The following is a 27,919-nucleotide window of genomic DNA, read 5'->3' as shown; positions in this document are numbered from 1 at the left end:
ATTATCTCACCTACATAATGTCACCTTCATACCCGACTCCCAGCCAAACTGTGCCGTAAAACATGCAAAAAACAAAGCTGTAGCATCGTGACAGTGCGCTGGTTGTACGAAAAGTCTAACAGGTGTGTCTTCAGATAACTGTGACACGAACATGTGCAAAACTTCAAGGTGACTAATGCCAGCGTAAACAGCTAATCACAACAGCGCGTTTGCACACTGGCTCGATAAAGGCCGCCCACTGTCAGGAGTGGCAGATTTCATGAACATCTGCTCATGACACAGACACACACACACCACAGCATGCAAAGTAAGGCGAGAAGGTGGGTGGAAAGAGCAGCTCAGATGCATGCTGCTTTGTCACATTTACATGTATTTGTGTTTACCTGTACATATGCAAAACACACAAACACACACACTTTCATGGTGTTCAACGAACATATCAACCCACGCACGCACGCACACACGCACGCACGCACACACCTTGTAAAAAAGTTTTGTGTTCCTTTTTAAGCTGATTAATTCAAGAACCTGGCAGAAGACCTTGGAAGTTAACTTCCTCTGTGCAAATAAAACCACACTGCCCCCGTTTATTTTACACTGTTGTGCCTCTGAAAATCATTTTAGACTCGCTGCTTGGAATTATTAAAAGTTGCGTCAACTTCCGGCTGTACTTCCAGCTACTTCCAACTAATTGCAGGTTGAGACTACATAGCATCTGATACAAGATAGTAGCCCTGTCAGATTACGTGTTCATAGTCAAATCTTTGCCGTTGCTTCCCCGTCTTTTACGGCCTACATGATGTCAGTGGGAAGGTGAACGGGGTAGATTTCTGCACACGAGATTGTAAATGAACAATGACACATGTGTGATGTTGGCTGTTATGTGCTTTGAAAGGCCGACGAATAGGAAGAGGAAAGCAACTCTGGGACTATATTAGGATTGCACAACGCAGACGCTATGAATTTTAAATACTTGAGTTGGGCTATCATGCATACTATAATCTGAAACTGGCATTATTCATCTGCATGACTGGCATCTTATTCACATAACCCTCGCAGTCCAATATTAGCAAATCCCTTTTACGGAACCTTTTAGCTCCCTTTATTCCCATTTCCTGGAAGCAACAATGTACTAAACATTGAGGTTTTTCAGGTTAAAATGCCACAGGTAGCAGGTTATATCTGCTGTGACGAATGTTTTAAGTGGTAAAATGAAACTTGGGTGTTGTGTGGTAAATGTTTTGACTTTGAGCTCATTTTCAGCTGCATTCCTACAAAGATCATTTGTAAGGAAAAGGCTGCATCACTGTGTAACACCACTGTGCAAGTCACAGCTAACTGTACATGTGGCGCCAACAATTAGTTTATCAACTTAATAGTGCTTAATGGAGAAATCGGGGTGTGTGGATCAAGTGGCTCATAAAAAAATAATGTGTTTTTAAATCTGGACAAAACGAATGACTTTCAGAGCGTTTGTCAGTGTCTGGAAGTCAGAGCACTTCTTCGTTTTTTTAATCTTACCCAGACCCAAGCGCGATGTTTTTCAGAGACTGCATGTCTGGACGGGTTCCAAAAGGTGGAAATCTGTCCTGGAAGAGGCATGTTTATAGCCGCAGGGTCGAGGCACATCATCAATTCAACGTCCTCTTAGGACCACTAATTGAATTTATTTTGACACTTGTGCCATTTGGAGTGCATGTGAGCCACCTCTCCAGGACAGGAATGGCGCGGGAATGAGGTGGAACAAAAGCTGGCAGGAACTAAAACTGTCAAACATGACATGTTTGAACAACAGAATCCGTCTATATGTGGATTACACCGACAGGAGAGCAAACCATTACAACAAGACACAGAACTACTTATGTAGGTAGAGTACTGTGGAAATGTCTCGAGCTACAAGCCTGGAGAACTATTTAAAACCCGTTTCTGTTCGAGTTTTGTGAACCTGCTCTGCCATCATTAGTTTACCAAAATTTAAGTTTCAGTCAATAAAAAGCGAGAGTATGTAAACATGCTCTCTGGGTTTCAAACAGCATATCACAAACACAGGCTTAAGAATCAGTGAATTCAATGTTTTTCAGATCCCCCCCCCACACTACTACTAAGATTTTTAAGCCACTACTGTTAATTATTCACACATATAAAAACAGCCTGAAAGAGACATCTGCATTTTTAGCTCTAAAAGAATAAAAAATAAGAACAAGAAACTACATAATCTTAATGGCCTTGCAGCATTCACCTTCCAGCTGTGTATTCAGCGCAGCTAGCACACAGCCACTAGTAGTACTACTATTGGTGCTAGTAGTCCCCTCCACCAACACTACCACCACTGAATATCAAAATGTCTATTTTTCTGTATTTGTAATCAGATTTATTCACCGACAGCCCTGAACAGACACAGCACCCCTAATCAGCCCACGCAGCCTTTCCACTGTGGTGTAGAATCCACCAGGCTCACAAAGTTAGATAATAACTGAGTGACTTCAACTGCAACTTAACAACAGAGAAGCCAGATGATTGCCGAGTTTCTATTTGTTGTGAATGTTATGCCGTTTGTGATGCTTGTGCGAGCAGTGGTCTCCTGTTGTTCATCTTTTCCCCAAGCGGGCTCTGTGTCTGCTCCAGGCCGTTAACATGGACACTGCAACGAGGTGGCATCAAGTACAAGTGAGGTAAGCAGAGTGGCACTTTGCGAAATCTGTAGATAGCTGCAGATAAATGTTAATATCATATACACATCAAAGACAACCTGAAGGGTCATCAGGATGCCACCCCAAAACTGCAGCGCATCTAACATCGTCCAAAACACAATGACCTCAAGATGAGATCTCAACCGAGCCCTGGCTTTTAATATATTAGTATACAATATATACACTGGACGCTTAACCTGCTTAAATTAAAAAGTGCAGTTAGACTCCCACCCAAGGAAGGAGATGACTGAAACCTACAATCCTACAATAACTGCCTTTTTTCTGCCTTTCCTTCTTTTTTTTCTTTTTCTTAACACACAGCACTTGCTGTGCTCTGAAACCAACAAACTTGTTAGATTATTTATACAGCAGTCGAGGCGCAACATTATTATCTGTCTCTCGGTCCGCTAAGTTAATATAAGACCAATTTTCATGCCCTTTTAGCTCTGGTATGTACCAACACCTCAGGGAAATATCTGGCTCTTTAGCTGCTCGCAGAGTGTCCGCTAGCTCGATCCTTGCTCCGTCTCTTTAGCGCTGAGCGGGTATTCTACAGTTGGGGTTTTTTTTGGGGGGGGGGAGTTGAACAGCTGCATAACAAGAGTGATTTTAAAAGGATTAAAAAAACGCAAAAAAGAAAAACACTGAATTGAAAACTGAACACAGCACCATAAAGCTGATGGGAGCTGTGGCTTTCTGTGACAATTCTCCCCAAGTTCATTACCGCAAACACACTGTACCCTTCCTCTGTTCCTCCCCCTTTCCCTTCCCCCACTCCTCCCCTAAAATGAGGACTGTCAGCGGGGCCATATATCTGACACAGTGTACTGTGGACACACACATACACACACACACATGCGGCCTGCGATCGAGTGTTCAGTAATGGGGCAGCGGGAATGAGGGGAATGGGGAGATGGAGACGGCTGGGTGCTGCTGGGTCTATCAGTCGGGTTATATAAGACTGTAATGAGGACTTTCCTTTGCCATAAATCTATAACCTCACTGAAGATAAAATACAGTAAACACCAGCAGAGTATCACCGCATCTCCGTACAGGACCGAACAAGAACAGCTGCAGGTTTTTATGTCTTGCGCACTAACAAGATGTCTCCGTTTCAGTGCTCGTGGGAGTCAGATTGTTTATTGACTGATTAGTCTTGATTAAGATGTTAATGAACTGCTTAATAAATTAAATCAGAAAATTGGGGGGAAGGGGGGCTCCAGGTGGTGTCTTGGAATCGCATTTTAGTCCAAGCAACTGTTGAACAGGGGAGTCCAAACAAATGAGAAAGACACAGAAAGTTCACGTTTAAGAAGCTGACACAAGATTTATGTTGGATCGTTCTGACAATCACACCCAGAGGCTGCTCCACACAACGCGATACTCGCCATAATGGGGACAGTATTTATGAGTGCTGTGATGTCATTTGAAACACTTTGGGTTTTTTTTCCTCTTCTATGCTGCTCATTTCTGAAAATCTAAAGGCCGAGCTCGCGTCAGTCCAACTACATCACCACCACCTCCACCAGTGGAAACTCACACCGTGTCATGTCTCAGTAAGAGACATTCCAGCAGTGCTCCTTTAAATGGACAGATTTATGTGGCACATTCAGCAGCGCAGGACTTCACGCCACTGAGCCCCCCCCCCTCAGCACATCACGCTCCATCTGACACGCCGACAATGTGGGGGAAAAACACACACACACACACACACACACACACACACACACACACACATATACACAAACACAGAACTTCCAATTCTGCTGCTTCACCTGATCCAAATGACCCCCCACCACCACCGCTCTCAATCTTACCTCCACTTCTCATTTCTCACACACACCATGCATTCTCACCCTTTCTCCCCCCTCTTCTTCCATGCTCAGCGCGCAAACACCCGGCCGAGGTACTGGCTCTCTTTGGCTGAGAGCCTCTCAAAGAATGTGTGGCGGTACGAGCCTGAAGGAATACACACCATCAGCGCCCTCGACACGCTGCCTCATAAAGGCTCGCGGGCTGACACAAGTGATGGATCACACTTAGCAGGAGAAATTAAAAAAAGAAAAAAGAAAACACTCTGTGGTCCTCGGTGAACATGCAAAATTGAAATGATGTGCTTTCTGTCTTTGGGAAATTGGAGGAAACTGTTTAGAACACGCAGAAGTCAGAAATCCACACCTGTCGTGGCCACAGTAGAGTACAGTATTTGTACAATATTACAACAGTACAACTTGCTGTCGATTGCCAGTCTGCAGATCTGATGTTAAACTTTACGCAGCACAAAGCAAAAACACGCAGAGAGTATAAAGCTAGAAGCAGAAAAGGCCGCATGCATTTCATGATTTAATCAGAGTGTCTGCAGACGACAGACTGCATTTTGCAGCGTCTCCTCCTGCTGAAAAACACTCCACTTTGCATCCTCCTGGCTACTTTTCCAGGAGCTCACCTGTTACACGTGTCTGACTGCACACAAGTCAAATCAGGCACACCGATTCACTTATAGCAGCAGCCAAATGATGCACTTCCAGCTACAGTGAGGTGAGACCCATGGGAAACGCAAGTCACACAGCAAAAAGAGGAACTTCGAAGTGACTCTGCCCGTGGACCCCCCCCCATCAGATTGTGACATCATGTTGGAAAAAACACGCAGATTAGATAAGTAAGCCACATACAATGATAAGTTTACCACGAGCTATTCGGATACACTTTGAAAGTTCCTTGCGAAGTTTATATCTGATCAGGGGGTGATGTGGTCAAAGTCATGACCTGAGACCGCGATCACACTCACAGGTGTCAGAACTAAGCAGTGAAATGAAGGTTTAAAGGCTTAAAGCAGGAGTCCGTGCGAGCGTGCGTAAAATGTTGGGGGGCTGAGAGAAAAAGAGCTCCACCCTGTTATTTTTGCCTCAGTTTCTCCACCGTAAACTGACATGTATACCTGGTTGGTGGTGTCAGGCGGCAGGTTCTTAATGAGGATTTTCCTCCTGTTGCTCAGCTCCTTGCGAGTTTTGGCCAGCCTCCTCTCGATTTCCTCGGGCTCCAGGTCCGGCAGGTCACGGAGGCTAATCCCGGAGTCCGGGGGTTGCGCTGCCGCCGCCTCCTCGTCCTCGTGCTGCCGGCTCTCGGGGCTGTCCATCTCCGGGGAAAGTGCGCTATCCCGGGCTAGAGAAGAGTGAACGCTCGGCGGCTGGATGGATGAGGCTGCCGCCATCTTGGGAAAAGTGTGAGGAAAGCGAGAGAGAGAAAGAGAGAGAGAGCAGGTGGGAGGTGTGTGTGTCGGTGGAAGAGAGAAAGATTTTTTTTTAAAAAGAGAGAGAGAGAAGAAAAAAGACCGACAGCTAACAACACACAACAATACTGCCAAATTGCTCTGAACTATTTCTTTTAAATCTTCGCTTCGCGTCTGTATTTGGCGTCAGTTTGTATTCTGTTTCTACTCCGACCGATGCTGAGCCGTGATAAAGAGCGACAACACAGCAGAGCTACAAGGTTTATATTAACGTTACATTAAACATAGCATTTGTTTAAAACGGGGCGTTTAAGACTCGCTGTCATCTGATGAATGAAACTTGTATATGGGCACTTTGACGCACACATGGTTCCCAGCATGTCGGGCTGCACTCCGGACTCCTGGCGACCCCAACTGTCTGTTAACTGCATAGGAGCCAATCATCATTGGTCAGTGCGAATTAGTGCGCTTTTGAATTGGCTTGCCAAGGAGCTACATGTCGTGTGGCACCAACCTGATCTTCCAAACAGCATATGTTTCCGTATTTTTAGGGGGGAATTAAATTATTATTGTTTTCATCATGATTATTATTATTATTATTATTATTATCATCAGTATTATTATTATTATTATTATTATTATTAATCACATGATGAACCTGCAGAATGCTCTGTCGTCTTCACCCTGCACCAAAGTGCTGTATGTGCGCACATTTCTTATTTCGGTGCGGCGGCCCAATTACAGCATTTCTTCTTTTGGTGAAGGAGAGAATTGGAGAAGATCCGCCAGAGCTTTCCTGTTCCCCATGTGCATAATGTTACCATGAATGGCTGTGTGCCTTCCCTCCTTTCTACCCAAGTGATCCAGTGAATGCCAGCCCAGCCTGCACGCCTGCCTGCCCACCGTGGGTGGAAAGCTGCTCCTGGCAAACACAAGGGGAGCAGAGCTCCCTGCCGAGTCCTCACAATGCCCGTGTAGCTTCCGCAGGCAGAATGAGTCGCTGAAAGACACACACTGTATGCTCACACTCATAAAGATGCACTTACATTCACGTAGGCACACAAACATGTCAACAAGCGCACAATCAACCCACTTAGGAAATATTTAGAGCGCGCTTATTGCCGGGGCCCTCTGAAAGAGAGACGGAGAAATCAACCTCCGTGTTCTCTCTCTCTCGCCATCTGTGTGGAGCGTTTCTTGGCAGATCCAAGTCCAGACAATCACAGTTGTCGGTGGGTGAAAATGATCTCGCATTGCCAAGTGGCTGAAGCAGTGTAACCGGAAGGCAGCGAGTGTATGCAGGCTGTTTGTTGCTTAAATGCTTCAATCAGGCGTGAGCGCAGTCCACTCCAGAGTGGAAAGGCCAAACCAAAAAGAAGGGCAATTTGTGCAACTGCAAATAGAAGCAGTTTATAAGTCTGCATGCACTTCATGCATCAACTCAACATTACTGCTGGGAGCTAAGAATCCAAGGCACAAAGTCACACTGTGTCCTCCTGACAAATGCTCCTGAAGATGCAACCTGCTATGTATCAATGACGGAGTAATTCACACACCAGACTGCCAGACTGTACTGAATATCTTAAAGGAATGCATGACAGTTATGTCCTTTATTTAGCAGATACGAGGCTAAAGAGATCGCCTTAAGAGAGACATAGACAAGAGAGTGGCCCCAAACTACTGATCGTTTTAAATTCAGTTGTTAGTTCCATTCCTCATTGGACTCTTATCATCTTAACATCGGATATCAGATACTTCAGCTCAATTAGGCCTGCTACACAAACTCAGTAGCAGGCCTTTTTATACCATCTCTGTGGTCTCTCAGGACGTTACAGGTGCCCTTAACCCAAGTCACAAACTTATCATCATCATGCAGGAAATCAAGCTGAAGCGAATGCCCCTGAGAAGTCGTCCTACATGTAAACTGTGTTTTGATCCAACTGCAGCTCATACAATAGTCGGTACTGGCTGACAGATTGGGGGACATGAATCATTGAGCAGTAGTTCTGTGAAAAGACAGCAAGGACTCGCCTGTCACTTGCACAGGCTGATTTTAGAGACGCATGAATCACTCCACTAAGTGCTAAACAACGTTTTCCATGAGAGAACAATTAATTTGTTCTCTCTGTTCCCCTGGTGCATACACACACACATGCCAGCACCATCGTTTTACACTTAGAGACACACACTGACACACTCAGACATTAACTCGCGTCGGCCTGTAACCTCCTCGCATGGTTACACAAACTCTGCAGCTATCTTTCAAAGCGTTTTACCTAGTCCCATAATAATAATGCGCTCCGCTACATAAACCAAGGGGGGAAAAGAGATGTTGGTTGCTGTACCATTTTAAAAAAAAATATAATAATAAAACACGAGAGCCCTGCTGGTGCTTCAGTGTGTCAGCCAGTGATTCACAGCCCCTTTTGGAGTGGGTGGCAGCAGAGAGGAGAAGGAGAGCGCAGGAAAACGTTTGCTGCTGCTCGGTGGGACTGAGAGTGTGAGGGCGTGGGTGGGTTGAGTGGCTGAACAGGCAAAGCAGGCACCTGGGACGAGCTCAGTAGGCGTGAGGATGGATGGGAGGCAATGAGAGGGATTGGTGAGGAGGAGGAGGAGGTATCAGGAGAGTGAGGGGTTAACCCCAAATGCTGAAGAGTGCAATGTGATTATGGATATGTCATCCTGTGCTCCTGTCAGTAATGCATGAGCTGATGCAAACAGCTGGCGTAATGCTCTCGCGAATGATCAAGGATACAGTGTGGTGGCGTGGCTGCTTCCTCTGATGGGATAGGAGAGATTTAGGGACATGTGACCTACTAAAAACAGCTGACCTGAACACATGGGGGACAATATGCACAAGAGCTCCCTGCCCAATTCTTGTCCTAATTACAGTGGTCATAAGCGTACCTCTTCATCATTACATGGGGAGAGTTGCTTTTATGTGGCAAGCAAGTGACTGAGTAATGAGAAAGTCTCATTTTGTTTAGCATTTAAGTGCCCCTTGCTTTCTAACCAAGCATAATGTGCATCTTAATCCCTCCAAAAGCTCCATTTAGATACGATTTTACAAGCTTGCCTTAAAAGTTGTACCTTTGAGCGGGAGACTGTCATTAAATCCATAAGATTTTAGTGCAGTGTTTAATTGTGTGTTTAAAAAAATCCGTATGCTGAAGGGATTCCAAAGCGCTTTAACTTGCTTGCTCGCACGACTTGAGATGATCACACAGCAGAGATGTTTTCTGGGGGAAACTGGGACTCTGGACTGCACAAAAATATGCTGCAAGTGCATGTCTGCTGTACTAGTTGGCAGAGCGGAGACTGACTGAAATGACCCGAGGGTGCTTGGACACGAGCTCGGTGCTCTAATTCAGAGAGTTTCCCTGGCAGGGAGCAGCAGACAGCTCAGGAGAAAGAGGCACAGCGGAGGAGATACAGTGACAGTGGAAAAGAGATAAAGACAGCCCCATGTAGGGGTGGTGTGAATGAATGCAGACAAACTGATTAGGTTTATGGGACATGGAGACAGGTGGGCAGACAAGAAATGAGGAGGAAGTGCCCACCTTCTTCAGCTCTCAGCACTGCTGAACTACATCCCTGCTTCCCCAGTGTGCACATCTCCATTTCCACCTCAAGGTTAAACAGCATACCTTGCTGTTCTCTATAGCCTTCTCTTAAAATAGACAAAACTACAGTACCATTAGATGTATCTGGATTTATGCACTGATTGCTCTTGAAACAGGCAAAGTAAATCTGACTAGACTAACAACGCAGCATTGTGTCGTTCATGTTTTTTTTAATGTTTTCAGATATTTCAATCTAGACATGAAAAAGTAAGTGAATTCACTTCATTTAGTTTTATTTATATAGCACCAAATCATAACAACTGTCATCTCAAGGAGGTTTATTATGTAGACTAAAGACGTCTCAATATTAGAGGAAAAACCACAACAATCAGGTGACCCCCGATCAGTGAGCAAGCTTCAGGTCATGGACTACAGCTTTGGTATTCATCTACAAAAAATCTTGATTAAATTCGCAATTCTTTGTTCCCTCAAGGACCGGAAAGCTCTTAGGTCTTGATGTAGAAATGCAGCACCAAACCATGATGCTCCCTCCACCATGCTTAACAGTTGGGATTAGGATTTGGTATTAATATGGGCACCCCTTGTCGGCCTCATTTTCCTTTATAGTGAGAAATTTCAATTTTGTCCCCACGAAAAACAGGTGTTTTATTAAGCATTATTTTAGCTAGTGTTTTTGCAAGGCTTTTGGTGTTCCTCCAGTGTTCTCTTATGTGCATGTTGTGCTCTTGGTGTAATATTTGCAGGATTTTCTCCGTAGTGAGAACAAAAAAAGTCCAGAATTTTCTCAATTTGTAGATATGTTGTTGGGATCAAGGCATGTTTCATACAATATATTTTTTCTCATGAACAGCAGACCTTGTCAGAAATCAGTTTGTGTTCTTTTATTAATAGACAATCTAGAAAGCATTAACAGAGGTCTAATACTCATACTTTCAATCTCCTTAATAGGAACACTTGAGTCCAAGTAACTTTTGGGGAAGTCATGAAAAGTCTGTTTGTGTGTCATTAGTTTACTCAGAATGTGTTTGTCTAAGATTATTCTTTATTATTTTGGTAAGCTTTATTTAAACCACCAGCATTACTAGTGAAAGGAGCATAAACACACAATTCCAGTTACATCTGCTTACATTCACCCAATAATGTAGACCAAATTTATTAAGAGTGCATAGTTTATATTTTCTTTTATTTATTGGTGGGTAAAGTAAAGTGGAAATTATTTTGTAAGCAGAAAAGACAGAAAATAAGTTCAGGGACCAATGAGTTGTGATGTGTTGGACATAAATGTTGACTAGTGCTTAAAGCCTTGATTTCTTCATTAAAAAAATGAACATTCATACTGCTCTCCCACCAACCAACCAAAGCAGCTTCTTGTTACATTGTTTTGTTCGAACTTGGTTGCCTCTCCATCTGGGGCTACTTCCCAGATCCCCTGGCAGAAACCACCATATGTATAGAAAGGCCCCATAAATAACTGATAGGGCCTTCCGGGCAGTACCGCTGTTCTTCTTCCTACAGCCTGTGGCTTGACCTATGACCAGAAGCTTAAAACATATTGAAAAAAAAAAGCTTTTGCGGAGGAAAAAGCAGATTGTGGCTAAGTCACCACTTTACTTTGCAACGATCGATTTCTTAATGTGGGGGTCAAGAACTAAAATAAATTAGAGCTGAGGTTCACCAGGATATCAAGAAAATCTTTCGATGGAGCTATATGTGCTGTACCTCTGAATTTGTGAGTGTAAAGGATGATATATTTACTAACTAGGTGATGTTTCTAGAATGTACACAGATTTTCGTTGTTTTATTGTGAGAAATGCTTGCCATCTGCAGAGCTATGCAGAACAAATGAATCGATTTTTATTCATTATTTAGACTTCCAACTGGGTGGAGGCTGGCTTTCATCCACCTCCGTCCATGTTGAGCAGTCTCTCCAACTACTGGGCTAGACAACAATGCCAGTTCAGACAGTTCTACGTGTCATTAAAACAGGGCTCCCAAAATAAGGCCAAAAAGCCTCTGAAGAGCAGCTTTTTTGGAGTGCCGGTGTCCTAAATGTGCACGCGTGAACCAGAGAGAATAGCACAGGATGAAAAAGCATCAGACAATATTAGCCTGCTGTCAGTGAGTGTGAATGCTGAGCCAGGTATTGAGACAACGCAGACACACACACACACACACACACACACTCACAAACACACACAAAATCCCCTACATATAATCTCCCTGGCTTACTGAGTGCAGGGTGGTTTGTGGATGACCTGTCCCATGACCTTCTACAGTAAAAAAAAATGGTCCCAATGGTAATTGAAAAACACAATTAGCACAATTTAGTTCTAAATATCAAAGCTGGGAATTTTTTTTCTAAGTGCAGCTTTTGTGTTTTGCACTAATTATACTAACTTCTTGCCTTTTAACTGCAAGTCAGTTTCATTTTATTATATCTAATCTGTTTTAATACTTGGTTATGGACGTTACACGTCATTGCTTCGTCTCAGGCTGTGCTTGTAGAGATTAATTTCATTGACATTTATCTATAAAACTACAGTCATGTAACTAGAGTACAACTAATACTGAACAGCAAACTCCCTTTAGGTCAGATATGTCATAGCCCTTGATGACTTTGACTCTACAGACTTTAAAGCTTCACAGTGACGTTATTTCTGACTTCTGATGTTATTTGGCCTTAGTTGCACCGACAGTCTAGTTAATGTGTTTTATCTTTATTGGAAAAGTGATTTGCATCTTAGTGAAACTACCTGATTAAATGCAATTTAATCAGCTTGGGAGGATTGTGCAATATCAGATTATTACATGTGAAAGTGTGTGTGTGTCCTTCACAATTTTATTTGACTGCTTGTTATTTATATTTCATGCTTGACAAAACATGTATTGTGACGTGTTCAGTGTTTTTTTTAGAGCTCTAATAGACTACAACTGTAACTGTAAGGCACCTCTTATTACAAGTTAAAGACTCTACAATATAAGAAGGAAAAGCCTCACAATCCAATGATGTCCTCACTTGGCGACAGTGGGGAGAAAGAACTTCCTTTTAGGAGGAAGAACCCTCCAGCAGAAGCAGGCTCAGGGAAGGGCCTGACTCCAAGATTACTTACGATCTAACTGGATACCAAGGTAATGTCATCCAGAACTATTTCTGGTTAGATGCCATGTTTCTAGAATTTGTAGGGCCAAACAGTAATCTCAGTCACTTCTTTGTACTGACTAGACTCTGTATTTATATATCAAGTGTCTCATGTTTAATGCATTGTAGTTGTTCAATGACAAAGTGAGCCCTGACATCTTTGCTTCATACATTGTTGTCCAGCACCTCTACTCTATGACCACATACACTTCAGCTCAGCATTACTAGCCAGTGATCAGCCTCTAATCGATAAGTCAGGGATAAATTAGCTTCCTCTCCTCACGGCAACATGCAATGTTAGCCATGCAGGAACGGCTTCATCAGTTTAGAGTCAGGGTAAAATGGCTAAATGGCTAGTTTTTATGACCAGACCCTTTAAAATCTAAAAGCACAGGTTTACTTAGAAATAACAATAACAACGCTTTCATTAGAGTTTCCTAAACTATGTCAGCAATTTGTCCCAAAAACTAGGCCACCAAAATCAAATAGAGCCCGTGCTTTTTAATGGTGTCATACACGTCAGAATACCTGCTAAGACAACACTTCTGCACAGCTTTCTGGCTTCACTTCATGACTTCACCAAACAGTGATGACACAGCAGGTGTTTAAGCAGCTGCTAAATCACTTTCCTTCAGGACTTCAAAAGACTGCACTGTTCTCCCATTCACCATTAGCAGCTAAATAAAAGAAAGCAGTAACCCAAGAACAATGATGAGGCAAGTTAAAAGGAGTGAGTAAGTATCTGAGTGCTGATTGAAACTGCACCTTCAAGTGAATCCAGCGTCTTTCTTCCTGTGTATGCCAGCCAGTTGTGTTTCCTAATAACTTCTTACCTTCGACTGGCTTGAGGTGGGGGGGGCGCTTTTATTTGATAGTGCAGTATTGCTGGGTGGATGGGAAGGAGTGGAGAGAGACTTGGAGAGGACATGCCGCTAAGGGACACAGGTTGTTAATGCATATGGTCACCTTCTCAGGGAGTTTACCAGTGAGGTAAGCTGGAGCCCCACGGACTCCTTTTTCATGTATGTAGGAAATGGTTTTTTGTGAACCTCGTCTATACTATGTGATATCTACAGCAACGATCGCTTCTATAATATTTTACCAGGGGTAGGGAAGATTTCTTAAAGTTGATGTTTGGACTTATTTACTCTGCTTTGTTTCCACTGCCATTGAGCATTGTAAATAATCTATGATAGTCTTTTATGGGAAACATCTGTTGTGATACTGACTGGGGCATGAAGTGCAGGGAGAGTGCCGTTTCCAGGGAACTCCATCAGTTTGTTTTCCATTCATCAAAGTCTGTCCCGAGTGTAGAGCTCCTGAGTGAAAGTACTAAAAGCTACAGTACAAACTCCATCCTCCCATGTTAAAATGCCCAGCTTTACAGCAGCAGTGACAACATTGAAGGTGTTTCCCACTTAATGACAAATGTTCCAGAGGTAAAGATACAGCTCGCCACCTTAAATTATATTCAGGTTCAACTGTGTTCCATTTGTGGAAGGTTAAAGCAGTCAGTAAAGTGGACTTCTTGATCCTGCCTGGGTGCTGGTGACATCAGGAGTATTTTTAAATGTGGTCATCTACAACATACAGTACAGCACCTTGTTAACCAGGCTTGCCAGAAATAGGTGATAACTTAATTAGCACTCCACTATATCGTACACTACATCATGTAATCAAATGCACTTGATTAACTGACCATCAGTGTGAGCAGAAGTTTGCAGTTCTACCTATTACCAACTGTTGAGCACGGTGGTGTAGGTGTTATGATTTTGGCTCATTTGCAACCACAGAACGTGCAAATTTGAGACATTTAAGCAAACTATTTACTCATACAAAGAATTCTAGACTCAAATGTGAACTAATCTGACATCTAAAGTTCGTCTGAAACTGGGTCATGCAACAGGACAATGATACCAAACACAGCAGCAAGTCTACAGCAACACGGTTAGAAAAGAAAAGAAAAGAAACAAGATGTTGCAACGGCCCTGTCAAAGCCTGGACCTCAGTCTGATATAAAGGCAATGGCAGGAGCTGTGTGTAAACTCATTGCAAACTGGACCATGTGAGAGACTGTTGATTTACTTTCAATATGCTGCTGCTAAATGTTACTGAATTATGCTTAGTTTTTCACAGCACTGCATGCGAGTAGTTTTTTTTGTAGCTGTACAGAGAGCTGCATGAAATCTAATAAAACGACACAAGTTTGACTTTGAATGTGGATCTGTGTGCGACGGATGTGTAGCCATTCTCCTTTTTCTGCCGAGAAATATCAATCTCATCTTTTTCCCCTTTCTTTTGAACCTCCAGCGAGCAGTGCAGCAGCAGGTTTTCTGAGATGCAGTTTGACTCTATTCACCCATTAAAGAGCATCATAAACACTGAGCAGGAATCAGAACGCCACAAAGTTTAGGTGTAAAATGGACTTTATCACATTCACATTGCAATAAATCTCAATTTGATAACTTTATATGATACATGAGGTGGGGGAATGGGGGGGGGGGGACATACACATGTTCCTTCAGTACATTATTTGCATTTTAGAGTGTTCTGTATATATACTTGTTTACAACAGCTGCTAAATACTGATTAAAACTCTCCTGGAAAATAAGCTTTTAATGGTGCACTCACTTTTGAGGAAAAAAAAAAAAAAAAAACGTCATCACACGCACGTTTAAAAAAATACTGTTGAGACTGCATTTGTTCTAATAACTGCTACGAGGCTGAACTGAAATGACGTACCGTAGAGTGTTTTGGGGGGGAAAAAGGAGGACAATTTGGAATTTCAGTCACGGTCTGTGATCCGAATTCCTTGCAGGTGGGTAAATCTGACGGCATTACGAGATGGCAAACATCTCCTGTGATCCCGGCCTAAACACGAACACGCACCGAGACAAAACGGGCACGCGGTAATGTGTCAACTCTGTCAGAGCCGTCAAATTATTTAGCACTTGTGCAGATGAAAGTGTAATGGGCTCACACTGAATGTGCAAATGTAAATATTCTCCTCAAGTGTCAAACGCGCCAAATGACTGTAAATGAATACGGGCGAAAGTCTTAAGTAGCACAGCGTAAACTCTAACCCACTACAAGGCAGCTGGATCGGTCATTAGTGAGTGACAAGTTGTGTAGTACTGCTATGTGACGAACCTACACGAGCGCACGAGAGAGAAGTTTTCTTTAGCATTTCCAAGACACAAAACACGATAAAACTTTTAAAAACTAGAAGTCTCTTGAACATAAAAAGTGTGTATTAATATCACCAAGTACTGACTTCCATCCAATATGGACCTAAAGAAAAATAAATCTCCAAAAACAAAACAAACAAAACACATCCAAGGCATCCAAAAATTAAAAAAAAAAAAATAATGAGACACCATAAACAGAACATATCAACCCAAATATCTGAGCATCATTTGAAGCATACATCATGTCTTAACAACATAAAACGATGGAGTGTACAGGTTATTAATAGCTATTTGTGACTCCGTATTTACACTTCATAGTGAATCTCTGAAGAACAATAAACATTTCGGGACCTGAAAAGGCGGAAGGGGAGAAAAACAAAACAAAACACAAGACACGGATGCCGCACTGACATGATTCGATCAGCTGAACAAACTCACAAAAGCACAGATCGGGTCACGTGACTCTTCATCTCAATAAAAAATAAGTGGATTTCTTGATCAATCATTTTCGCCTACAATTCTCTAACACTATGTTGAAAAATAATGCATTCAGTGAAAATGTTCCTGGTGGATAGTCATCCCTTCATCACACACACACAGGCACATGCACACTGAGACACAGTCACACTCTCTCCAACACAAACACACACTCACACTCACTCTGTAAAAAATACATTTTTGAGTGGTTAACCACAGAGGAGCCAACTGATGGGGCGTAACCTCTGTAAAACAGCAGCAGCATCTCCTTTTCCCTCTTTGACGAGGGGGAGACTTCCATCTTGGTTATCTTGGGTGGAAATTTAATTCTGTTTTGTATAAAAATCCAGCACAACTCTAACAGACACACACCCAGAGCATTAGCTTAGCCTCAAAGGTGAAAGCTTGTGATAAAACAAGAAGCACTCTGTACTGGTTTTTCTTATTCAGGCAGACAGAGTGGGCAGCACTCAGTCTCTGTGAGGGTCTCTGCTAATCCTCACACACCAAATTCCCAGCAGTGACGAAAGCCAGGGATTGTCTTTTCTTCTGTTTTTCTTTTGGTTATGGTTTCTTTTTTGTGCGCTGGTGTCATCCTCGCTCAGTCCCCATGAGGCTCAAAAAAAGGGCAGCGAATACAGAAGTTCTGCCTCTCGGTACACATGGCGAGATCAGAAAGAGGATGTTTTCCAGCGAGTCTGAAAAGGAGCAGATCTCCCTACTGGGAGGCCGCTTTAAGGTACGCCAGAACAAGATGGTGTAATTCAACACAACAGCCCTGCTTTAACACTGATCTTTAAAAAGCTGTAAATATTGGTGATGCGTTAAAGAAAATACTTTCATCATAAAAGGTAAAGTTGTAGAGTAAGAAGTGTTTTCATACAAGAGGGGGGAAATGTCACCTATGACCTCAGCATGGAAACATGCTGAATCAAATGAACAGTGAAAAGAAATGTAATAAAAGCCGAATTTACAGCAGGACTGTTGTGCCTGGACCAGTGTACCTCATGAACTGACCGCTGAGTGCACTTAGAAATGGGGATCCAAGGGAGATTATTCAATTATGCTCCTGCTGAAAGAAGGTAAAAAGAACATTTAAAAGAAAATGCAAACGAGCTGCACTGGAATCCCTCGGTCTGGTAAAAAAGAAATGAGAATAATCCCTGTTATAGTACTGATATTCTTAAAATTCAAAAATAAATTCACAGATATTTTAAGAAAGAAAAAAAAACAAAAACTAATGAGTCCCAAAAATTAATGCACTGGTTGCAGGGAGTGGGCCGGTGTGTCTCACGCTCCCCGACTGCTGTCATATTTGCGCTGCTTTCCTCTCTTGAAAATCTACCTTTAATAAATAGTAGAAAAATAATATTTTCCTCTTTAAAGTGTTTCTTCTTGCGTTTCTGTGAATATTGAAGCTTTTTCTTCCTACTTTGAAGTTCACAAACATTCATGGAAAAGTCCAGATATCGTGTCACACTGTTGTGTGTCAGACCAGCAGCCACTGCTTTGGATAAAGGCAGCTGCTTTTCAGAGAAAACAAAGAAAAAAAGAATAAAACAAACTCCAGAGCTTCTTCATGGAGAGTAAAGTTGAAATAGAGGCTGTGTTAGAATCTCACTAGATCCAGTTCATGTTTCGAAAATGCAGTATTTTCACTCTCCTTCAGAGATGTCCCACAGTTTCCATAAATGTTCCAACCTGTGTTGAGTTCAGGATTTAGCCCTGTTTTAAAAAGGGGTCCGACATGAGTGCTTGTACTGTAAAAATCCACTGGTCCTGGAGAATAATAACAATCTTTGACCTCCCTAAAGAAGGCTTTTAGCTTCCAGTTGTGTCCCGTCCTCAGTGAAGGCCAAAAAATGGGCTCACACAGCTTTTCTGTTTGCCTCTGAGGGCTGTTACGTGCTCTTAATCTCGAGTCCTTCAGAAAAATAACAGGAAATCCCACTTGGTTACGTCCACTGGCCCAAGTGCGGTCGCGTACACGTGTCCGCTTTTAAATGTGGTTAAATGAAAGAGGGCTTGAGACTTGAGATGTTGGCACAATGAGATCTTGAAGCGTCACTAAGTCTACCTGTGGCATCTCCCTCCATCTGTGTGTGCTCTCTACTTACACACCAGTGTCTTTTTTTTTAATGTTTAATAAAAAACAAAAACAAAACAAAAGAACAGTTCCGGTCCTTTCAGGAGGATCAGCACTCTGCGTCCACGCTGTGCACCGTCACTGCAGCTTGCAGGTGGTGCGTATGTGTGTGCAGCGGGTGGTGGTGCGCGTGCGAGTGCCGGTAGGGGTGGAACTTGTGGCTGAGCAATGCCGCCGTCTGCGGGGGAGTGTCCAGGTCCAGGTCGTCGTCGTGGTTGCCAACGTCGACGCCGGCCGAAAGCGGGTCGTTGTTTCCAGGTGGATTCTCGCTGTCCTCCTGCGGGCTCATGGTGCTGTAGCCTGGAGACAAAAAGATGTGCAGAGGATGGCGTTATTTCACAATTCTTTCCCTCAAAACTACTGGGCGATTTTGAAATCTTAAGCAAAAATTTCTTAAATATATGTTTCAAAGTTTGAAACTAAATGAAGAAGGCAGCGTGGCAAAGCAAAACTCAACAGTCCCTGCACACGTGGACCTGTCGGTAATGACGCCTGCGCTCCGCTTTAATAGAAATGGGAAGGCACCATAAAATGCAACAACTCAGCTAACTAATGACGCTCTCCGATCGTGAATATTCAGCACAGAAACGTTCCTGTGAGCACACGGCAGCTCATAATGTTTGAGTGCAGTACAAGCTATTTGACGGCACTATTTGGTGGCATTTGATGGCACATTAACAAGTAAACATTCCCCCGGGGCCTTTTTTTTTTTTTGCTCCTTATGTTTTCAGCTCCGTTTGAAATAATAACAATAAAAAAAAGACATGCATATTTATGATCTCATTCTTAAACATCTCAAACACACGTTTAGCCCGAGGAGGCAGAAAAACGGGCCGACGTGGCTCCTGGTGCACGCTGCTAACTGAACTAGTAACAGGAAAGTGCTGCAGTCACTGAGAAACCATGTGAGAAGTACGTGACAGGCCGAAATACACCGACTCCAGGGATCACTTGTTGACTGCCTTAAGCTACCATATACTGCAGGCTTTGGGTTTATTCAGATTGTTTAGACCAGTTGCCCCAAAGATGATTTGTGATCCCTCCCCGGGATCAAACCGGGGACCTTTTGGTTGTTAGGTACATGTGTAATAATTCTCCCAGATTGTGGACTGCAATTATTTGCATCCTGGCCAGCGAAGCTTCTACTTTGGGCAATTTCTAGAAAATAAATTCTCTTTAGTAATTTTTTCTGATTTTTCACCTCAATGGAAACATTAGCATAGATCCCCTTTATACTCTAAGTGGATTTCACCACCCTGAAGCCCATAAAAAAAGCATCTTAAAACACAGTGTGTGACTAAAAATGCTTTTTTAGAGTCTATGTGAAAATAAATCCACATTCCTTAGTCCTTTATCCCCATCTTTTTCAGCTTCTGAAAAGACACCAGCCGTGCTGCTCTGTGGAACACCAATCTGTTATTACTGTTTGAGTAAATAACTCTGTAAGCCTGAGTGCCTCTATGATTATATTTATAGAAAAATCACTGTCATTTTGGATGATGAAACCTCCAGAGACACTCGATCGCATCTGTGGCACGCGGGCTGAAGGCAGTGGGGTTAGAAGTATGTGTTTACGGGTCTGGCCCTGCATTAAATTTATGTCCAAATAACCATTTTCAATCTGAAAAAAATCTGACACTTGAACATCTAAACCATCAGAGAGCGATCGGTTTTGCAGGGCTGCTGGGTTCATATTTTCCAGCAGCAATCCAGCTTAATATTTGCTATACCAAAGCCCAGTTCCAAGCCTACAATTACTGCTGCTCACAGCAGTAATGGTAACCTACTGATGCTAAAAAGCACTTCACTCAAAACAATAAACCAGTCATGTTAAAACTCTACTAATGCAGTTTTTAAAAGTTTTTTTCATAATTTAATGCAAACATTCATATCTCCTTATCATTACATCATTATCATTACAAATAAAGTGAAATATTTCAAGCTGTCTTTTGTTTAATGATTTTGGATTATAGCCCATGAAAACCAGATATCCTGAAATAATACCTGTATCATTACTATTATAATTATTATGTCTTCTTTAAAACAAATTCCAGCATCAATCCAGTGTGGCATTAAGGTGATGTTTCTCATCTTCCTCTTAACAATAACCAACAACCGGTTCAGGTAAGGGAATGACTTGTATGTAAGTTTCTTTATACTGTTCTTTTCCTGATCCTCCAAAGATCAGCTGACCTAAGACAACAGACAAAGAAGTTTCAGACATGGAAGGTGCCAACTTTGTCACAATTTTTCCCAGTTTTCCCAAAAGCAATAATCCAGTGCTTCAGGTAAATCTACCGCTAACTGTGCACTGCTGACCGTTTACAGCTGCACCAGGTGGAGGATATCAAATCCTACTTAATGTCATGAGATGAAGGGAGGCCGAGCTAAACTACCATGTTATTATGCCTTGAAGACAGAACTGCAATTTTTCCTTTAACAACTTTAAACAGGTGAAAAACTTGGCAAACCTGTTTGCTTTCTTGGTGAGAATTCTCTCTCTCTCTCATATGGATGTTAAGAATAAAGCTCTAATAACCAATTAGCTTAGCGTCAATACCAGATGGGGTAAAGCAACTAGCCTTCGTGTCGTCCAAAGTTAAAAAAAAATAAAAAAAATCAAAAAAAAATCCATTATGGCTGTCCTTTTTTGGTAACTGCTTCTGCAAAAATGTCAAACTTGATGTTTTATGGGGAGTTTGGTGCCAGACTTCTGTATTACTCACTATTGCGGTGCGGTGATTAGCCAACTGCTAGTTATATAGTCAAAAGTTTAATTTGAGATCTTAGCTAGAAAGCAAATTCAAAATGTCAAACTATTACAAACCAATACTTAAGTTTAATCCTTAATTAAAAGGCTCTATTATTATTAATAGTAATGTTAAGTGAAGCGTCTGACCTGTAGCAAAATTTTAAAACTCGCGCCCTTCCCTCTTTCAGTGACCAGGTAAACATGTAGTTTTAAACACTGTTCAAAATCATATTTAGTCGTAATTCATAAGTTTTTTAGGCTTATGATTTATAGGTAGATTATACATAAATATCAATGTAAACTGCCGACGATTATATAAGCGACACCACACACAGGATGGGGCCATTGCTATTCTGTGGTTACACATTCCTATTCTGGTTCTAATAGTTTGTTGGGCTAAATAGCATTCAAATGTTTGAAGTACAAACAGACTGAAAATTGCCAGGTGTGTGGATTAAACTTGGAGATTATATGGCTATATGCAGCACACGTTCCTTAATGGTTGGTTTGAACCGTTGCCTGGAAGCTTATCCTTAAAGCGGACCACACAGCAAACAGAGTTTGTGCGTCATTCAGCAGACTAAATGGTCTGTTTTTGGTGATCTGTATATAGGCTTGTGTGCAACTTTGAGTGACTGAATAATGGTGGGAAGGAACCTTTGACTGATGAGAGACAAGCAGCAACTTTGAAGCTAGTAATGCTTGTCTATGTGTAAAGTTATATTCGCTAATGGACTAACACCCACTCTTTCCATTATTTCTTACTCATCTTCCTCTCTCTTCCTGTCCTCTTGCCCTTGCTTTTCACTTATTTCCCTCATTTCATCATTTTTGCATCTCACCATCTCCCCACTTGTTCTCCATGTTTCATTTTGCAAACCCTCCCCATCTTCAGCTGCACAAGATATTAAGACTGCTTCTGGTATTAGCCAGTTTACATCATTGCATTACACTCTTTACCGCGAGAGTAAGATAATCAAATGTTGTATCAAATAAATACATCTAATCCTTCAAAAACTGCACAAAAGAGAGGTGGAAGTACAAAAAAAGAACCACGTTCCACTGTTCCTACAATCAATACTGTATGCAGCACACAGCAGACAAGCTCGTTCTGTTACATTTTAGCCCACTCTCCTCTCTTCATATTCATCCCTCTTCTCTCTGGCATCATCAGTTATGCAACAACTAACCGAGACACTCACTGCCAGGAAGTGGAGTGATGCCACATGTAGGTGGTAAGTGCCCATGTGGGTGAAACTGTCCATCCACATTGAGCGTCAGACTTGCGAGTTCTACAAATGTTAACAGTGAACATGAGCAGCTCTTCCAGAGCTAAAGATAAGAGAAAACACGGTTCAGAACTGTGATATAACAAAAAGAACAAGCATGGAACAAGGATGCACCAAAGCGCAGGAACTGAGAGCTAACTGCAGATCTGTTATCACACAATGTAGCTAAAATGAATCATTTTAAGGTTTTATATTCAATACAGTACAAACTTTATTTCATGTTATGTCACTACTTTTAGCCCGGGCCACTGTGACAGACTTTTAATGGGCATTATTTATCCAACATCTTCAAACTCTTGAGCTGTCTCCAAGTCAGCAGAGATAATGTGATCCTCTGTGACCCTGGGGGTCTTCTCCTAGACGATCATGTTCAGCAAACCTCCTGATTGTTCCCTTAAACTCTAACCTCCTCCTTTAAGCACAAAGGAGAAGCGGCCTTAGTGGAAGATTATTCTGAAATTGAGCTTGCATGCAGTCTGCCCTTCACTTCCTGGACAAGTCATGCAAATGAATATTTATATGTTATAGCAATATTCAAAATTTACATCTATAGCAATATAAATACAATCTTTGCTGGAGGCAAACTCATGTGAGTAACACTTTAGAAAGTACAGTATGGTCCAGTTTTGTAACCGGTGGATGATTCATTTTCCATAAACCACATAGGCTGAGCTGTTATACAAGAATTACCCAGAATTAAGGCAACTATTACTTAAATTATCAACACCCACTCATTACAGGCTTCCTCAGCCACCATAATGACTTAGCTTGACTGGGATCGATTTAGGCTTTTTTGCACCAACCTTCTTGAAACTGCAACTATCAGTAAGAATCAGGAACTCTCGAAATAGTTAAATCAGTGGTTTTGTTTTGACACAGCATTGCTGACATTTCAGGTATGACTGACTCAGTTCCGCTTTCCATCAGCACTGACATACAGCGCTGTCACAGCTGCACGCAGCTTCATCGTAAATATCCCTGTTTCTGTGTGCCCAAATAGTTCTCTTACCATGGTCACTCTCTGTCCCGGATCGCCCCCAGTACCTCCGTCTCCGCTCGGGAGTGTGAGTGTGTCTCTCGATCACTGCAGCTATGAATCGAGTATTGCTGACTGAAAATAAAAGAGAGCAAATGGGTCAAGGCGAAGATGGGCACCTGTGCTGTCCAAAAGTAAGGTTCTACATAAATGTACAAAATGTTCATGATACATTACACTATATAGCCAAAAGTATTTGCTCATCTGCTTTCACATGCATATGAACCTCCCATCCCTAATTCATTGGGTTTAATATGATGATAGCCCACCCTTAACAGCTTCAGCTCTTCTGAATCAGATTACCAGATGGAGAAGCGTGATTTGTCACTCCAGAGAACACATCCGCTGGCAGTCCAGTGGTGGCGTGCTTTATACCATTTCATCTGACACTTTGCATTGCGCTTGGTGATGTGAGCTGCATCATGGAAGTCCATTCAATGAAGCTCTCTATGCACTAACCTTGAGCTAATCACGTGAAGTTTGGAGGTCTGTAGTAACAGACTTTGCAGAAGGTTGGTGACCTCTGTGCACTATGCACCTTAGCATCTGAGGCTCTGTGATTTCATATGACCCACCATTTTGTGGCTGACTGTGGTTGTTGTTGCCAGCTGCTTCCACTGTGTTATAATACCACTAACAGCTGACTGTGGAATATTTACTAGTGAGGATTGGATTTATCGAACATGTGGCATCCTATCAGTGGCACGCTGGAATTCACTGAACTGCTGAGAGGAACCCATTCTTTCACTAATGTTTGTAGAAGCAGTCTGCATGCCTAGGTGCTTAATTTTATACACCTGTGGCCATGGAAGTGACTGGAGCACCTGTATTAGATGATTTGGATGGATGAGTGAATAGTTTTGGCAATATAGTGTAGATCAGTACGAATCACTCACTGATTCCTCTGTCCTCGTGACTGTCTTCATCCCTCTCGTCTCTTTCATTATCAAGGTTGGACATTCTCACCGACATTTCTGAAGCGACATGGAGAAAAAGAAGAAGAGTAAGAATGATGAAAACAAACACATGAATGTGTGCGTAGATATTCAGTAGGCATTAGGCTGCACCCCAAAAGCTGCAGCTTAAGCTGCCATGTATATGTGTTTTTGGTGAAAGCACTGACACCTAAGTACACAAATCTGAGTAACTGAATCTATGAGCCAACTGCTCAGACTAATACCCCGTGATAACGTAGCCACACTCTCCACTATCTATTCCACGTTGTTTACCAAACTGCCAGACTGAAAGTGACTTGGACCGAGGAGCTTTAATGAGGTTGTAATCTTGTTTGATGTTTTTGTCAATATTTCTGTGTAATTACACAAATCATACAGAAGCAGCAGCTGCTGCTGTGCTGATGCTAATGTCAACTGTTTAGCTCCAGCGGCACTCGCCAGTTGCTGTAGCGCTTGTTAATCACATTCCTTTAAGGCTTTGTTTTTGTCTGTGTTCTTAAAAAAAAAAAAAAAAAAAAAAAATGACATCATTTAAACTAAAATAAACATTGTAGTTATTGTAACTTGTTTTCCAGTGTTAAAAATACAGGCCAACCAGATGCACTTTCACAGCTCTGAGATTCTCCACAGCTTCACAAAAGGTGCGTGACGAAACAAATATAGGAATTTATGCATTAGTCCTACCCTGCGCAGCCAGTGGAGACATGTGCTGGTGCGAGCGCCTGTGAATCTGGTGTCTGTATGCATACACAGCCAGCACCAGCACCATGATGCATCCCATAATGCCCCCAGCGACTGGACCCACAGGGGCGCTCTTGATCATGTTCAAAGAGGCTACCTCCTCATCTGCAGAAGAGAGAACAGACAGAAGGTTTTCTTTTAAAGAAGTCACAAAGGATTTCAGATGGCTGAAGTAGAGACAATACAACAAGCCAGTATCAAACAGCTCGGGCTCAGATCCTCACTCCCGCTGAGATGCTGGTACATTTTCTCCCTCGCTTCTATTCTGTCGTCAGTGTGAAGTACCACTGAAAAAGCCTTCAACTGCAGGAAGACGGCCAATTCTCCTTCCAAAGAAAACTACCAAGCAACGGAAAAGTTTCAGGGAAAAATATAAATATAAATAAAACTGTTGTCTTAAGGACCTGAAAGAAACTATTTAACTTTGACTTCTTGTGTTGTTGCTTTTTTCATCACTATGAAGGTGCCCTACAGAGTATTCAATAAAAAGGCCTCATAATGGTGGGCTCAATCTACAACTCTAAAACATTTAATAAATATGTTGATGAAGCCAGGGTCCAAAGAGGACATATATAATAAATTGGAAAAAAATCTCAATTTCTTTGGGTAAAGAACTCACCCATAAGCCCCAAGCCATCTGCATAGGGACTTTTGGCACCAACAATGCCCCCGAAACACTCCTTCTGCAGGGCACAGTACGGCTTGTCGAGGTGAGTCTTCCCATCACTGTCCACCATGCACCACTCGCAGTCCAGCACACCGAAACAGTCACTGGGGACGCAGAACACAGATGTCAAGCAGTTGATACATTATATTACAGTTTGGCAATAACATGGAAATAACAGGGACTGACAATAATGAGGTAATATAGTAATATACACACGGAGCTACCTGATTCTGCAAGCCCTTGTGAATAACGGAGCGGCTGAAAGTACAGTCGGTACTTGTCTGACTGTGATTGCCAAAGCATTAATCAGATTTATGAATCTAATATAAGGCTGAAATTTTTTGCAATAGTGTAGTGCGAGATAAAAAGAAAAAGTAATACTGACGAAAGATACTTCAGTAGCAATGAAGCAAAACTGTTCAGCAATAGTAGAGTAATATTTTGGTTACGATATGGTAAAACTCAGTGCTTGAATTGTAATAAGGTTATATTGGTGGAATAATGTAATTTTTTTTTATATGTAACTATTATTACATAATAACCTGTTAGTAGGTTGATTAGACTGTATTCTACAATGGGGAAAAAACTGGTTACTACCTTCAAAATAAGACTTCTCTAAAGGCAAAATAAACAATATCACAGCCCTCAAAAGCATTCTTCCTGTTGTTTCCAGGTGAAATGAAAACAGAAGTTACATTTTATTCATTTCATCTGTTACCTGGAAAGTCATTTAATCATGTAAAAACCAGATGCAATACCCGTTACTACTGCAATTTCTCCATACTGCTCCAAAACAGTTTTATATAAACTGCTCTAAATTAAAGGAACACTTAAAAAAAACACACACACACACACACACACACACACACACACACACACACACACACACACACACACACACACACACACACACACACACACACACACACACACACACACACACACACACACACACACACACACACACACACACACACACACACACACACACACACACCAGATCTTACTGGGGGGAAGAAAATAATGCAGCAAAGTGGACCATTTTGCTAAAATGATATTGCAGCAACTCAAAATGGTACTCTGTGGTTCGCCTGGCCCTTATGTGCTGGTATTCATGCCTGACAACGTAACCAATTACACCGGTGTAGGGTCTGACAATCCAGGATTTCATTCTGATACCTAACGGCAGTCAGGGTGCTGTTGTCTAGCCTGTAGAGGTCTGTGCATCCCTCCATCACTAACCCACCACCAAACTGGTCATGCTGAACGATGTTACAGGCATCATAAGGTTCTCTGCAGTTTTTCTTCTTCATAGGTTGCCAGTGGACAACCTGCCAATTCAGGTATTCTATGGCAAACGCCAATCTGGCTCCACAGTGCTGGGCAGCGAGCACAGGGCCTTCCACCTCCCTGTCCAGCTCTCCTAGAGTAACTCCCTGTCCATGTCAGAGGCCTCCACCTGTAAAACCATTCCTTCTTTTGGGGGTTGTCTCATTGTTGCCCCTTTTGTCAAATTTTCACTAAAATTCCACACTAAAACAGCTGGAACTGATTAACTCCTCTGCTGCTTAAACGTTTAACTGACTTGATGCTGCATTCTTATTAAAGGTGTTCCTTTAATTTTTTGAGCACTATAAATTACAACCTAATGTCCAATATTACAATGTTTTTACACTATGACACCACTTTTTAGAGACCGTATGAATAATATTTCTGTTAACTTAAAAAGCAAAGAGCTAATTGTCTATGTTTGGTTTATTCATTTTAGTAACATCTGATGGCAATTAATAAGCATATTACTGATATTATAAAAGCATGTTATTTTAAATGCTCTTCATTTCTTCACTGTAACAGACTCTGCACTGTATCACACAGCATCATGATTCAGGGATAAGTAGTTTAAGGAGTTAGTCAAACAATTAGTGATTTGAGAACTTAACATTTGCTTACCACCAGGTGTCAGTGTGGTGTTGATTTGCATCATTATGTACATTTATTGTAAATATGGCCCTTTTTATATTATCT

At 42.0% G+C, this 27,919-nt stretch overlaps 2 protein-coding genes across 3 annotated transcripts in view; both read right to left on the bottom strand.

Annotated features, from left to right (window-relative positions):
* The window catches only part of raver2 (ribonucleoprotein, PTB-binding 2), a 100,063-nt gene extending 93,748 nt beyond the window's left edge, over positions 1 to 6,315 (bottom strand). Inside the window, exons 1-2 of one of the 2 annotated variants that reach the window (XM_039601120.1) lie at positions 6,284 to 6,315; positions 5,629 to 5,901 (exon numbers count right to left, since the gene is read on the bottom strand). In XM_039601120.1, the coding sequence (XP_039457054.1) occupies positions 5,629 to 5,901 (273 nt within the window). In that variant the 5' untranslated portion in view covers positions 6,284 to 6,315. Of the gene's footprint in view, positions 1 to 5,628; positions 6,155 to 6,283 lie in introns of those variants that run through there. The other variant, XM_031760226.2, reaches the window with a different exon arrangement.
* An 8,735-nt stretch (positions 6,316 to 15,050) lies between these two features.
* Positions 15,051 to 27,919, bottom strand: part of cachd1 (cache domain containing 1) — a 101,621-nt gene continuing 88,752 nt past the window's right edge. Inside the window, exons 23-27 of the mRNA XM_039601369.1 lie at positions 25,847 to 25,998; positions 25,171 to 25,332; positions 24,427 to 24,504; positions 23,504 to 23,605; positions 15,051 to 18,753 (exon numbers count right to left, since the gene is read on the bottom strand). Of these exons, the coding sequence (XP_039457303.1) occupies positions 18,503 to 18,753; positions 23,504 to 23,605; positions 24,427 to 24,504; positions 25,171 to 25,332; positions 25,847 to 25,998 (745 nt within the window). The 3' untranslated portion in view covers positions 15,051 to 18,502. The remainder of the gene's footprint in view (positions 18,754 to 23,503; positions 23,606 to 24,426; positions 24,505 to 25,170; positions 25,333 to 25,846; positions 25,999 to 27,919) is intronic.

The sequence above is a fragment of the Oreochromis aureus genome, linkage group 17 (assembly GCF_013358895.1).
Source record: "Oreochromis aureus strain Israel breed Guangdong linkage group 17, ZZ_aureus, whole genome shotgun sequence".
NCBI classification, from domain to species: Eukaryota; Metazoa; Chordata; class Actinopteri; order Cichliformes; family Cichlidae; genus Oreochromis; species Oreochromis aureus.
Note: the sequence above shows the minus strand (reverse complement) of the source record. Positions and strands in the feature narration are given on the sequence as shown.